Below are 12,588 nucleotides of genomic sequence, written 5' to 3'. Positions count from 1 at the left end.
AAAAAGTTTCCAAGACAGTTTTAAATGTGACCTTCATATACAAAAAAAGCTGTTAGTTTTAATAAAAATAAGCTCTGGGGACAAAAAAAAGTGCCCCAATTATAGGTTTCTTAGGCAGAGCCACCAGAATGACTGGCATGAATTCAAGAAGTATCTGCCCCCCTTAGTTAAATATACTTTTGTCTGCTTCAGGACTCGAACCTATATTTTTAGGCCACAGTCATAGACAGTCTGGTGGGAAATGGGAATCTCTAGACATTTAGCACATTGTCATTCCTGTGTGTAATGCTTTGAATGAACGGCCTTGCAATGCCTACACTGTACCTATAGTGACGTACGAGTAAGTTGCTTTCATTTGTTTTAACAGGGTTTTGTGGTTGCTGTACTCTACTGTTTTCTGAATGGAGAGGTAAGACAGATGGATGGATATATGGATGGATGGAAATGTTTAGGTGCATTCATTTACAACTGATCAGAAGCCACGTCCTACAGTATATTAAAGTTTTATTTAATTTCTCTAAAGCTAAAAGCTCAAACCCTGGCTTATATTCTGTTAGCTCACACATGCTGTAAATAGCTCTAGATGTACTGACAGTGGTGGCCTATTACTTTGATATATGCATTGATGTTCATAGCGTCTTGGGGCTTCTAGCTTGTACAGATTAAATAAAAGGGTCACAGGTGCAGGCTCTAGCGCCAGGTAAGTTGCATTTTCAGTTGAATTTGGGGAAACCACTTTTGTTTGATTTGTTCGTTGCAAACAGCTGAAAGTCTATACATTTCTATTACAACTGTATGTGACTGCTACATTTCTAGAACAGAATTTCTAAACAGAGGCAGTAAAACACCAACGCATTTTTTCCCTTTTCACACAAATTATGATTACAGGGCCGCAGATAATTGATCAATAAAGATTTATTTTTGCACGGCTCCTTGCACAATACTATGTTCTGAATTTAAAACATTTTTACCATAGAGCATAACCAGCTTTTCTGATGTAGTAAACTTGCTCGTGAGCTCCTCTGGTACAGCATTGAACTTATGATGTGGCAAGCTTAGGTTCTACGAGGACCTGCAAATGCCATCACAATAAAATAATTTTAGAAGCAAGCTAAAATGGCATGGTTGCTTCATCAATTTGTTTATTCTCTCACTATGAGTTAGGTTGGAGTAGGGTTTAGTGTAGGTAGTATGTTATTTTCAAACATGACAGAGCATCAACCTTTTAGAGCCACTCAACGGACATTTAATTTCCGAAATGCTGTGCTTAACCAACATACATAAATGTTGCCACAGTCATGTTTAACTGTTTTGGAGGGAATTGAACACAATATTTACCATCACCCACTAGAGATTTCACTTTGAAACTGCAATATCATTTTGCAAAAATGTGTACAAAGGCATGTTTACTTCATGAGCTTTGTAAGAAACCCGCATGCGCAATGGAGAAAAAAATGATATCGCTTATAGCGCCTCTTGTGTCATCTGAAAAAAACAACAAGGTATTTCAGTTTTTGCAGGAATGTTGCCAGAGTCACATACTTCCAGTGAGGCTGTGTTGCAAAAAACAGCATTTTCAACTCATTTTACTACCTTAATGTGGCTTTTTAATGTAAAACTGTAGAGCATGACTGCAATTTATCCATCACTGATTGATAGGATTGGATCTTGTCTGTCTCTCAGGTCCAAGGTGAGATCAAGAGGAAATGGAGACGATGGCACCTTGAAAGATTCCTGGGTCCCGATACCAAATACCAGCACCCATCCATGGGCAGCAACGGCAACAACTTCAGCACGCAGATCTCTATGCTGACCCGCTGCAGCCCCAAGACTCGCCGTACCTCTGCGTGTCAGGACGAAACCTCCATCACAGTCTAACCTAGCATCTATAATGATGTGGTATCTTCACACCAGAATGAGACTTGTGAGAGGCCATGATGATGTTCTACTGAATAGTTCTGAATTTCAGACTGTCTTAGTTCCTACATATAATTATTTGGAGGTATGAGCTACTAAACCTTACATTTTTGCTGAATATAGCGCAATTTGATGCCATAGAAGTCATAACGAGATTCTTGTGAGAACAACTCTATCGGATCACCTTCTGCAACACATAAATCCTGTAAATAAAGCCGCGGTGATCTTCTGGAGAGCAGAGATATTGTAGTTCTAGACCTTTTTCGTCATATTGTGCCGACTCGGCTCTGCAGGGACACAGATGCAACAGCATCATCAAGAATGAATGATGATACGCTGTAGGAAAAAGAGGTTAGGGATTCTCTACCTGGGCTGCTCTTATATATTTTTGCTTGTGAGGAAAGTAAAAAAAAAATGGGAAAAAAGAAACAAAAAGGCAACCAAAAGTGGATTGTTGAATATCCAATATATGGAGATACACTGTAGAGACCAAATGTGATGTTTCTTTGAAACATGTTGTTCATTTTTTTTAAACAATGTTTTCAGATCTGTGTGTGTGTAGGTACGTTTGGAAGCTGAATGCCCTTCTCTGCACTATCATTCCAGATCAGTCATCCCAGCAGTGTCAACATTCAGTGTGCATGCTTGTTTTACTGTCAATGTGCCATGTGACATGACGACTTTATGGTCTAATGTCAAATCCTTTTGTGCAAAGAACAAACTCCATTGTGACATCAATGTTCCCACAAGAACGGCCCTGTTGGAGCTTGATAAAACTGTCACGGACTTTGACATTGCTTATTATTAATCTTAAGGAATAATACACATCGACCAATTCATGCTAACAATGGAAGTGGTATTTAAGTGTTTGCACTATTGCTATTGATGTGGCATCTGTAAACTTACCATCTCCATTTTACTGCGGCACAAAATAGATTTTGGTTTCAGTAGCAACTTGCAGTGCTTGTTCAACTAGAAGAATTTTGGTGTTTATGAAAAAGCTAAAGGGAAATGAAAAAAGCAGGCCGTCCTGTCACACCAATGCTCTTGTCTCACAGTTTTACTCATTGGGATGGACTTGCAGCCAGATCAAGGCCCGTGAAGTCTCGGAAAAGCGACTCAAACTGGGTCAGTGCCACATTTCCAGTGGAGTGTAAAATAAATATGTACAGTCACATCTGATAATATATAAAGGGAATGTACAGTAAATTAATTTTGATGCTACAGGTGGGATGTCTCGCAAAGGTTATAGTAAAATATATGTTTAAGCCTCAAATCACTGCCCAGCATTGTCTGATTACTTCATTTTTTTTATTTTAAATGTGTGATTAGCCAGATTACCTCTCATCTTTCACAATGAAGAATGTATATTCTTATAATAATATGTTCAAGTTGAATAAAATGTCATTTTTCAATATATAAAAGGACAAATATCACTTAGTTAGCTGACTTTGTGAATTTTGTGAAGTGCATATAGGAAAAGGTGCCTATTTTATTCAGTTGCGCTGTACAGGCTGTGTCTGGTTTTGGAATGATACACTGTTTGTTGTTTTAGATTGGTAAAGCTTAATATGTCAGCGCAAAGCAGAAGAACTGGATGTTGTGTATATTAACTGTGTATATGTGCTGTGAAAGTGAGTAATATGTCCATACGGCATGCTACACAGGCAACATACGGTACATTTCAAATGATAAATTCACAAGCAGCATGACCCAAATTCTTTACAGTCATGTGTAACACATATTGAATATTTTTGTATCCACATTTTAACAAGCTTGATACATGTTATATGTATTTTTGTAACATTTGGGACCATTTTCCATTGTTGTCTGCTCACAATGAACAATTTTAAATAAACTTAAGCTGTACATTTACATTGCAATTTTGTGACAGCATATATTTCTATTATATTTAAACGGCATGAAATCAAAATTATTTACTTTACACACACATTATTAATCTTGTGATGAACAAATAATCTAAAGGTCATTTCTTGTGTTTTGGTGTTAGAATTTGCTTCAATGCCCTTTCATTCAATGCTTACCAGAAGGCAAAAGCAGAATGGTTCTTCAATATGTCTGGGGTTTGACAGACACTAAGGATCAGAGGGGACACTGTGTATTTTAGTAGAGTGAAATTTACTCAGCAAATAAATAATTTAGCTGAATCTCTCTCGGGGAAAAAAGGACTGTGACACAGGGCGTAATCTTAGTTTTGTTAAAAGCAGATGGAAAATGGAAAAGATTTGATATGGCATGTAACCCAACCAACAATCGTAATCGTAACAATTTTTTTCAAATTAATTTAATTATGTAATTTCAGTGCCACCAAAACTGTACCACCAAGCGTAACATCTCGGTTACGGATGTAACCCTCGTTCCCTGAGTAGGGAACGGAGACGTTACGTCGGATGGCGACGAATGGGGTTCGCTTAGAAGCCTCTCATCTTCGAAAGAAATAAAACGAGCCAATGGCAAGGAAATGCCATGGGTCTGTGGAATTTGCATGGCGTAACTCCGCCCCACCGCGTGGGTATAAAAGGAGAACGCCAGCAATATACAGATATGTTTCTTCGCTGAGAAGCCAAGACTGAACTCGGCTGTTCCAGCGGTACAGCGGAAGTGGCAGGGAGACGTAACGTGACTCGGAACGAGGGTTACATCCGTAACCGAGACGTTCCCTTTCGTTTTCACTCCGAGTTACGTCGGACGACGACAAATGGGGTTACCAGTCTAATCACGCCACCTTCACAGCTGTCTTCCAGTGCCCTGCGTATATCTGAGTTCCCTGTCGTGAAACTAGCATGGACGAAGGACTCCTATTTAGCACAGGAATACCAAGGTACACTGGGGAGCATATCTCATATGTCAGAGAAATATGCAATTAATGCCAGCCCAGAGGGGGAGGGGAGGGGGGGAGGGGGACTTAGAAAATACACATATGACCCAGAGGGAAGCATATGGAGAACACTGGGGTGTCCAGCCGCAGGTGGAATTTTTCAACCCCAGGGGTGGCAAGGTGGCTTGCCAATGGAAAGACACATGCTCAGAGAGGCTTACAGTGGAATACACATGTGGGGGTCACCCATGCACACGGATGCACCTAGCCAACGCGCAGGCAATAGATCAATATGGACTTTAACCCTCTGGGGACGGATCGGGCGGTACCGCCCAAAATGGCATACTTTTACAAATGTGTAATTATCTTAAAAACTATTAATGATAGAGAGCTGCGGTCTTTTTCACCGTCTTCCTCAGATTCCGCTGAAAACAGTGATAACTCACCCGGCTTGTAAATATACACACTTCCTTGTTGCGCAATACCACTATGTAAAAGGCCAATGAAATCGATGTTGTTTGGCAGATTCCGCGAACAACAACCAATGGAAATATTGCCGATGGAGAAATATGTTCCTACCCAATCAGAGGAAGGTTACCATGACGTTTCTAGCAAATCAGAGGACTCTGTAGCCTTGCAATGGGTGGTATTATATAGTTAGGGATATGACGCAAACAGCGTTGAATGGAGAGAAGGAGAGAGAGCGGACGGAGGCTTACGGAGCTGATTATCAGAGATTTATATGAGAAAGACAGAACAATTATAATATATATATATACACAAACAATTATAGCATTATTTATTGTTTTAACACTTTTATGATGGCAAGCAGTAAACGATTTACGGTGGAACAAGCTCTGGAACAATTACTGGAGAGTGACGAGGAGAAAGCATTGCTTAGAAAATTCTAAGCATTCCTAAGAAAAACGCCTAGGACTATTTGTAAATAAAGTTACAGTTTTCATTGTTCTTTACACATTTTATTTAACAATTGCACATGTCTGTCAAGCAAAGGCTTTGACAAATATATTTTTTGTTCAAAAACTGTTCACTATTGTTGTGTGATGTGTGATTTTCAGAAATAAATGACAAAAATCTAATTTCCGTTTTTGAAATTCTCTAGTTTATAGTACATTTTTCACTCATACTTCCTTTATAAACACATTACATGCATGTTTATGTTAGCTTAGGGTCTTCTGAATCCATAGATACCAAACACATAGTGTTCCATCTCCATTACATATGGTTTATAAGGCCAAATGTAAAAACAGAGAAAACGGACCAAAAATGGCTTAGTCCCCAGAGGGTTAAATGTGTGATTAGCCAGATTACCTCTCATCTTTCACAATAAAGAATGTATATTCTTATAATAATATGTTCAAGTTGAATAAAATGTCATTTTTCAATATATAAGGCATCGACGAATATACTGGCGTCGACGTCAGCAGTGCTGGAGGAACTCAGGGCTTGACGAGGAAGCTCACCTGAGGAAAATATCGCATGTATCCAGTCCGTGGAGTGGAATGGCGAGCAAGCGAAGACACCTGAGCGGGTCCGTTACTAGCTGGTTGAAGCGAGTACATGAGAGGACACAGGCTCCACTTGGAGATTGTAGAATCTGGTGAATGTGTTGGGTGTCGCCCAGCCTGAAGCTCTGCAGATGTCTGTTAGCGAGGCGCCATGCGCTAGAGCCGAAGAGGACGCCACACTCTGGGTGGAGTGGGCAGTTACACCAAGGGGGCACGGTCGACCTTGCTGCTGGTAAGCCAAAGCAATGCCGTCCACTATCCAGTGAGACACCCTTTGTCTACATAGGTGCGGAGAGCACGTACTGGACAGAGCAGTGCTGGGTCTGCCTCCTCCAGGGGCAGCGCTTGCAGATTCACCACCTGGTCCCGGAAGGGAGTGGTGGGAACCTTGGGCACATATCCAAGCAGGGGGTCTCAGGATCACGTGAGAGTTAGCCGTCCCGAACTCCAGGCACGCTTCGTCAATGGAGAATGCGTGCAGGTCCCCTACCCTCTTGATGGAGGCCAGTGCAACCAGCAGAGCTGTCTTCATAGGAAATTAATCTCCACTGATTGCAGAGGCTCAAAGGGAGCACTCTGCAGAGCAGTAAGAACCACTGAGAGGTCCCAAGAGGGAACGAGAGGAGGGTGAGGAGGATTCAGTCTCCTCGCACCTCTCAGGAACCTGACGATCAGGTCGTGCTTCCCTACAGACTACTTACTTTCCACTGTATCATGGCAAGCGGCAATAGCGGCAACGTATACTTTGAGGGTGGAGGGGGACAGCCTTTGCTCCAACCCATTTTGAAGGAAGAAAGCACGACCCTGATCGAACACCTCCGGGGGTCTTCTCGGCGAGAAGAGCACCAGTTGACGAAGAGGTTCCACTTCAACGTGTAGGCGTGTCTCGTGGACGACGCTCTAGCGGAAGTGATGGTAGCCACCACCGCTGGTGGTAGGGTACTCAAACCTGCCTTGTCCCGTCCAGGAGCCACACGTGGAGGTTCCAAAGATCGGGACGAGGGTGCCATAGGGTGCCCCGTCCCTGAGAAAGGAGGTCCTTCCTCAGAGGAATTGGCCAGGTCGCGAGGAGTACGAGTTCGGAGAACCAGGTCCGTGTGGGCCAGAGCGTCGCGATCAGAATGACCTGCTCCTCGTCCTCCCGGACCTTGCGCAGGGTCTGCGTAAGAACGCTCACTGGGGGAAACGCATACTTGCGGCCCCGCGGCCAGCTGTGCGCCAGTGCATCCGTGCCGAACGTGCCCTCGGTCAGGGAATAATACAGGGCGCAATGGGTCGAGTCGTGAGAGGCAAACAGATCTATCTGTGCGTCCTCGAACTGGTCCAAAATCAGCTGAACCGACTGGGGATGGAGTCGGCTGCACAGTTCAGGGCTCCGGGAATGTAACGGCTCGAAGCGACCTCAGATGCTTCTAACTCCATAAGAGGCGGTGGCGGGCGAGTTGCGACATACGGCGGGAGCGTAGACCACCTTGATGGTTGATGTACGCTACTGTGGCGGTATTGTCTGATCGGACTAGTACGTCTTGACCCTTGAGCAGCACCAGAAAGCAGTGCAGAGCAAGGCGTACTGCCAGCAACTCGAGGCAATTGACATGGCATAGGCGCTGGGGTCCTGTCCAGGAGCCCACGGCAGCATGTCCATTGCACATGGCACCTCAGCCCGTGGAGGCATCTGTTGAGACAACAACATGCCTGGTAACTCGTTCTAAGAGCACTCCGGCCCGTAGAAAGCTGAGGTTCGTCCACGGGGTGAAGGTCTGACGGCAGGTCGGAGTAACTGGTACTCGGAGCGTGCCGTGTTGCCATGCCCACCTCGGGACTCGGTCGCAAAGCCAGACCTGAAGCGGTCTCATATGAACAATCTGAGCGGCATACCCCAGGAGCCTCTGAAATAACTTCAGCAAGTCAGCAGTGACTGCGCGCGCTCGCTCGTAAGGCGACCAAGTCTATTTCCATACCGAGAAAAGAGATCCTCTGCACGGGGCAAAGTTTGCTCTTCTCCCAGTTGAACCGAAGGCCCAGACGAGCTAGGTGCCGGAGCACTAGGTCCCTGTGTTCACAAACCTGGTCTCGAGAGTGAGCTAGGATCAGCCAGTCTTCTAGATAGTTTAGGATGCGAACCCCGTGTTCCCGTAGGGGAACAAGGTCTGCCTCGACGACCTTCGTAAAGACGCGAGGATACAGGGCTAGCCCGAAGGGGAGAACTGCGTACTGGTATGCCTGCCCCTCGAAAGCAAACCGCAGGAATGGTCTGTGTCGAGGGAGAATGGAGACATGGAAGTAGGCGTCCTTCAGGTCGATTGCTGCAAACCACTCCTGGGGCCACACACACTCGAAGATGCGTTTGGCCGTGAGGATTTTGAACGTCAGCCTGTGAAGGGAGCGGTTCAGGATGCGCAGGTCCAGAATTGGCCGTAACCCACCGGATTTCTTCGGGACAATGAAGTAGGGGCTGTAGAACCCGGACCTCATTTCGGCTGGAGGGACAGTCTCGATCGCACCCTTCGCCAGTAGGGTAGCAACCTCTGCTCTCATGATAGGGGCATTGCCACTGACCATAGTAGAGCGGACTCCCCTGAAGCGGGGAGGAGACCGTGCGAACTGAATTGCATAGCCGAGCCTGATGGTTCGTGCGACCCAGCGGGACAGGTTGGGAAGCTCTAGCCAGGCTCCCAAGGACTGTGCCAGCGGGGTCACGCGAACCACAGACGTCCCCTCGGTGGTGCAGCGAAGCGGAATGACCGGCCCGGACGTGGTCGGCATAGCGGCCCGATGTGCCCGTTCCGTGGGGGCCTGCTCTGCCAGGGGTCTGGCGACAGAGGGGGATGAGAGTGGTACGGCCCAGGGACGGCACAAACTGTCATCCAAGAGCTCTGGGACAGAGGGGGACGAGAGTGGCGAGGCTCGTAAGCGGCACGCACTGCCATCCGCGCCCTCTGGGGGCTCAGAGATGGGATGCAGCTCTTTGGAGAAGAAATTCTCCCCCGGCCCTCTACCGGGGGAAGGAGTGGCCCTGCAACCACTTCCTGAAAGAACTGCAACCCACGTCTGAGCTGCCCATAACGGCAGCGCCGCATCGCCTGGCGTACAGCAGGCTGCGGGGCTGGTACGGGCAGGGGCGCCTTCCTGCGACCACCTCCACGGCGCGACCCGGTGCTGCTGGGGCTGGGCGGGAGGGGCGGAAGTTGCCGGAAGGCATGTTCGGCGGCAAGCGTACTGAGGCGTCTGAGCCGGCGGCTGGGTAGCAGCAGCTGGCTGCGGGGTCAGTACATGTTTCGTAACCTCAGTCTGCTTCTGGGCGGCCGAGAACTGTTGGGCAGAGTCCTCGACCGCGCCGCCGAAGAGGCCAGCCTGGGATATGGGGGAGTTGAGGAAGCGGGTTCGCTCAGCCTCGTGCATATCAACCAGGTTAAGCCAGAGATGTCTGATCATGCATGTGGACATCACCTGACCCAGGGAGCGTGCGTTCACCTTCGTCGCTCGTAGAGCAAGGTCGGTGACGGCAGGCAGCTCTTGGATGAGCCCTGAATCAGCCCTACCCTCGTGCATGTCATTGAGCACCCAGAAGGATGGCAATAACATGCAGTGAGGCAGCAGCCTGCCCTGCAGCTCTATAGGTCTTTGCCACCGGAGTAGACAAAAAACCTACAGGCATTGGAGGGGTGCTTAGGGTCGCCACGAAAGGACACAGATGTGTTGCCACAGAACACTCCACGGGGGGAACCCCAGTGTACCCTTGGCCGCGGCCTCTGCAAGGGCAGAGAAGGCGGAAGAGGCCGCCGAGCAGTCGCGAAAAGTCAAAGGAGACTCCCACAATCTCATGACCTCTTCATGCACGTCCGGGTAGAAAGTCTTTGGGTTCGCCTCCCCCAAAAACCAATCATCAGCCTTAAGTGCTCGGGACATGGCGGATGGTTCCACACAAGCCCGATACTCGCGGCGGCCCAGGAAAGCATAGCTGTCAACTCTGGATCAGACTCGTTATGCTAGCACACCCGAGGATGGCAGCACAGACGAGCCATCATCTCTAGAGGACTCCAGCTCACCTTGAGATGCGGTAATATACATGATTTCATCTGCCGGGGAACCGAATGAGATCGGGTTGCAATGTGAAAGACGGGGTGTGGACCGAGGATATTTCGTCGGTTTAGTTCCAGAACTACTGTCTTAGGTCACACTGGCCACCAGCCGAAGTATTATCTCGCGTGGAGAAAATAGATCGGGGTGTGGATGAGGGGACTCTCGCTAATCGAGTCTCGACCGTTTCATTGCGAAGGTCATGTTCCCGCTGGGAGAACGTGACGCATCCACGAACGCTGTCTGAACGTGATAGAAGCCCAAACACGTCAAAACAGCGTTTGTGCCCATCAGCTGAATCTATCAGAATACCGCACTCAGAAATACACGGGCAGATCGTCTTTAGAAAGACGTAGCAAAAAGCTTGCAGCAGTGCTGAAGCGCCAAGGGACAAACACACACGCTGTTCAGTTCAGCAGGCAGGATTGTGAAACTCGCTGGAACTCGCCATCACACCAACACCGACTGGAAGATGCTCGTCTAGAAGATTCTCGAAGATAGTCAGAGAATAGGCCGCAGGAGTGAAGAGAACTTCTTGGCTCCGAAGCAAAAACATATCTGCATATTGCTGGTGTTCTCCTTTTATACCCACGCGGTGGGGCGGAGTTATGCCATGCAAATTACGCAGACCCATGGCATTTCCTTGCCATTGGCTCGTTTTATTTCTTTCGAAGATGAAAGGCTTCTAAGCGAACCCCATTCGTCGTCATCCGACGTAACTCGGAGTGACAACGAAAGGGAACTGCAAAAACTTGCTTGTTTTGCTGCAACATTAGGTGGACCAGACACAAAAAATATATAATTGTAATTTGACTCAAACCCAGAAAGCAAAACTCAAATTTGTATTCAATTGTTCTGGTATTCATTCTGAAACGATCTCATCAGATGTAAAAAATTCATCTCTTTTATGTCATTTTATGCTTTCTGTTACCTTGAGTGAATCCAATTATAGTCACACCATAATGTGGCTACATTATGACATTCGATTACATCAGCAGGGGTCTGACATGAAAGAACCATTTCCAGTCACTCATCATACACAAGCTGAGAACATTATGAATAGCCAAAGTAAAACACTCAAAAACACACATTTATGTCAGCAGTGGTGAAAGATTAATTTTCTGAGTGTAGTTTCACCTCTTTTCCCTTAAATATCTCTCTTAAAGGCCACTCTCAAAGGTCTCTGCTTCAGTGTAGGCATAAATGCAGTGACAACACCTCATTGCTAATGTTACAGTCTCTGTAATCATATAGATTTAAGCTTTAAATGTTGTGAAAATATAGCAGGAAATGTTTTCAATATAATGTTATTCATTTATGTTAAATTTTATTGAAATAAGCCTAAAAACTAGCACGGTAACACTTTACAATAAGGTCAATGAATTAACATTAGTTGATGTATTAACATGAACTAACAATGAGCAATACATTTGTTACATTATTTATTAGTATTTGTTAATGTTAGTTAATAAAAATCCAGCTGTTCATTGTTTGTACATGTACAGTGCATTAACTAATGTTAACAAATACAACCTTTGATTTTAATAATGTATTAGTAAATGTTGAAATTAATATTAACTAAGATTAATTAATGCTGTAGAAGTATTCATTCTTAGTGCATGTTAGCTAAGGTAGTTAAATAATGTTAAATAATGAACCTTATTGTAAAGTGTTAGCCCGTTCTTCACTGAATTCAATCAAATGTAAAAATAGCAGAGAGTGCCTGTATTTTCATTTATGATGTTTTTTTTTCTTCTGTTACATCAGTTTAGTACACTTATCTGTGTTTTTGTTTGGAATGGTTCACTGCTTCAGTCAGGGTTCATCCATCTGCCGAGGTCAGATTGTGCTGATAAGAAAATACATGAAAAATAAAGCTGTCAGAATGCCCAAGAGACAAATATATTTCATCTGTCCCAGCTTCCCTTCAGCGTGATACAAGTTTCTCAGATATACACTGTGAACAGTGGAAACCTGCAATGGAGATATTTCTGCCAGATCTTTAAAATTTTGTTTTACAACAACAGAATGGATTTTATCCATCTTTTGGTAGCAGTGCCCATGGAGGGTCAGCACAACCACCGTTTCAAAGCTTTGAGCTGGATCAAACCTGCTTTAAAAATATGCCAAATCGGTGATATCGTAACGCTGGATCACACTGTTATTGAAAGAAATGTTCCTCCTTATGAAATCTAAGCAGCACATAACAGTTCAATCGTTGCC

General features: G+C 45.5%; 1 protein-coding gene across 1 annotated transcript in view; it reads left to right on the top strand.

Moving 5' to 3' along the window:
• The window catches only part of vipr1b (vasoactive intestinal peptide receptor 1b), a 93,059-nt gene extending 90,208 nt beyond the window's left edge, over positions 1-2,851 (top strand). Inside the window, exons 12-13 of the mRNA XM_056248877.1 lie at positions 368-409; positions 1,684-2,851. Coding sequence (XP_056104852.1) covers positions 368-409; positions 1,684-1,878 — 237 coding nt within the window. The 3' untranslated portion in view covers positions 1,879-2,851. The remainder of the gene's footprint in view (positions 1-367; positions 410-1,683) is intronic.
• The last annotated feature ends 9,737 nt before the right edge of the window (positions 2,852-12,588 follow it).

Source organism: Rhinichthys klamathensis, unplaced genomic scaffold, assembly GCF_029890125.1.
Source record: "Rhinichthys klamathensis goyatoka isolate OS25496 unplaced genomic scaffold, OSU_Roscu_1.1 h1tg000059l_1, whole genome shotgun sequence".
NCBI classification, from domain to species: domain Eukaryota; kingdom Metazoa; phylum Chordata; class Actinopteri; order Cypriniformes; family Leuciscidae; genus Rhinichthys; species Rhinichthys klamathensis.
Note: the sequence above shows the minus strand (reverse complement) of the source record. Positions and strands in the feature narration are given on the sequence as shown.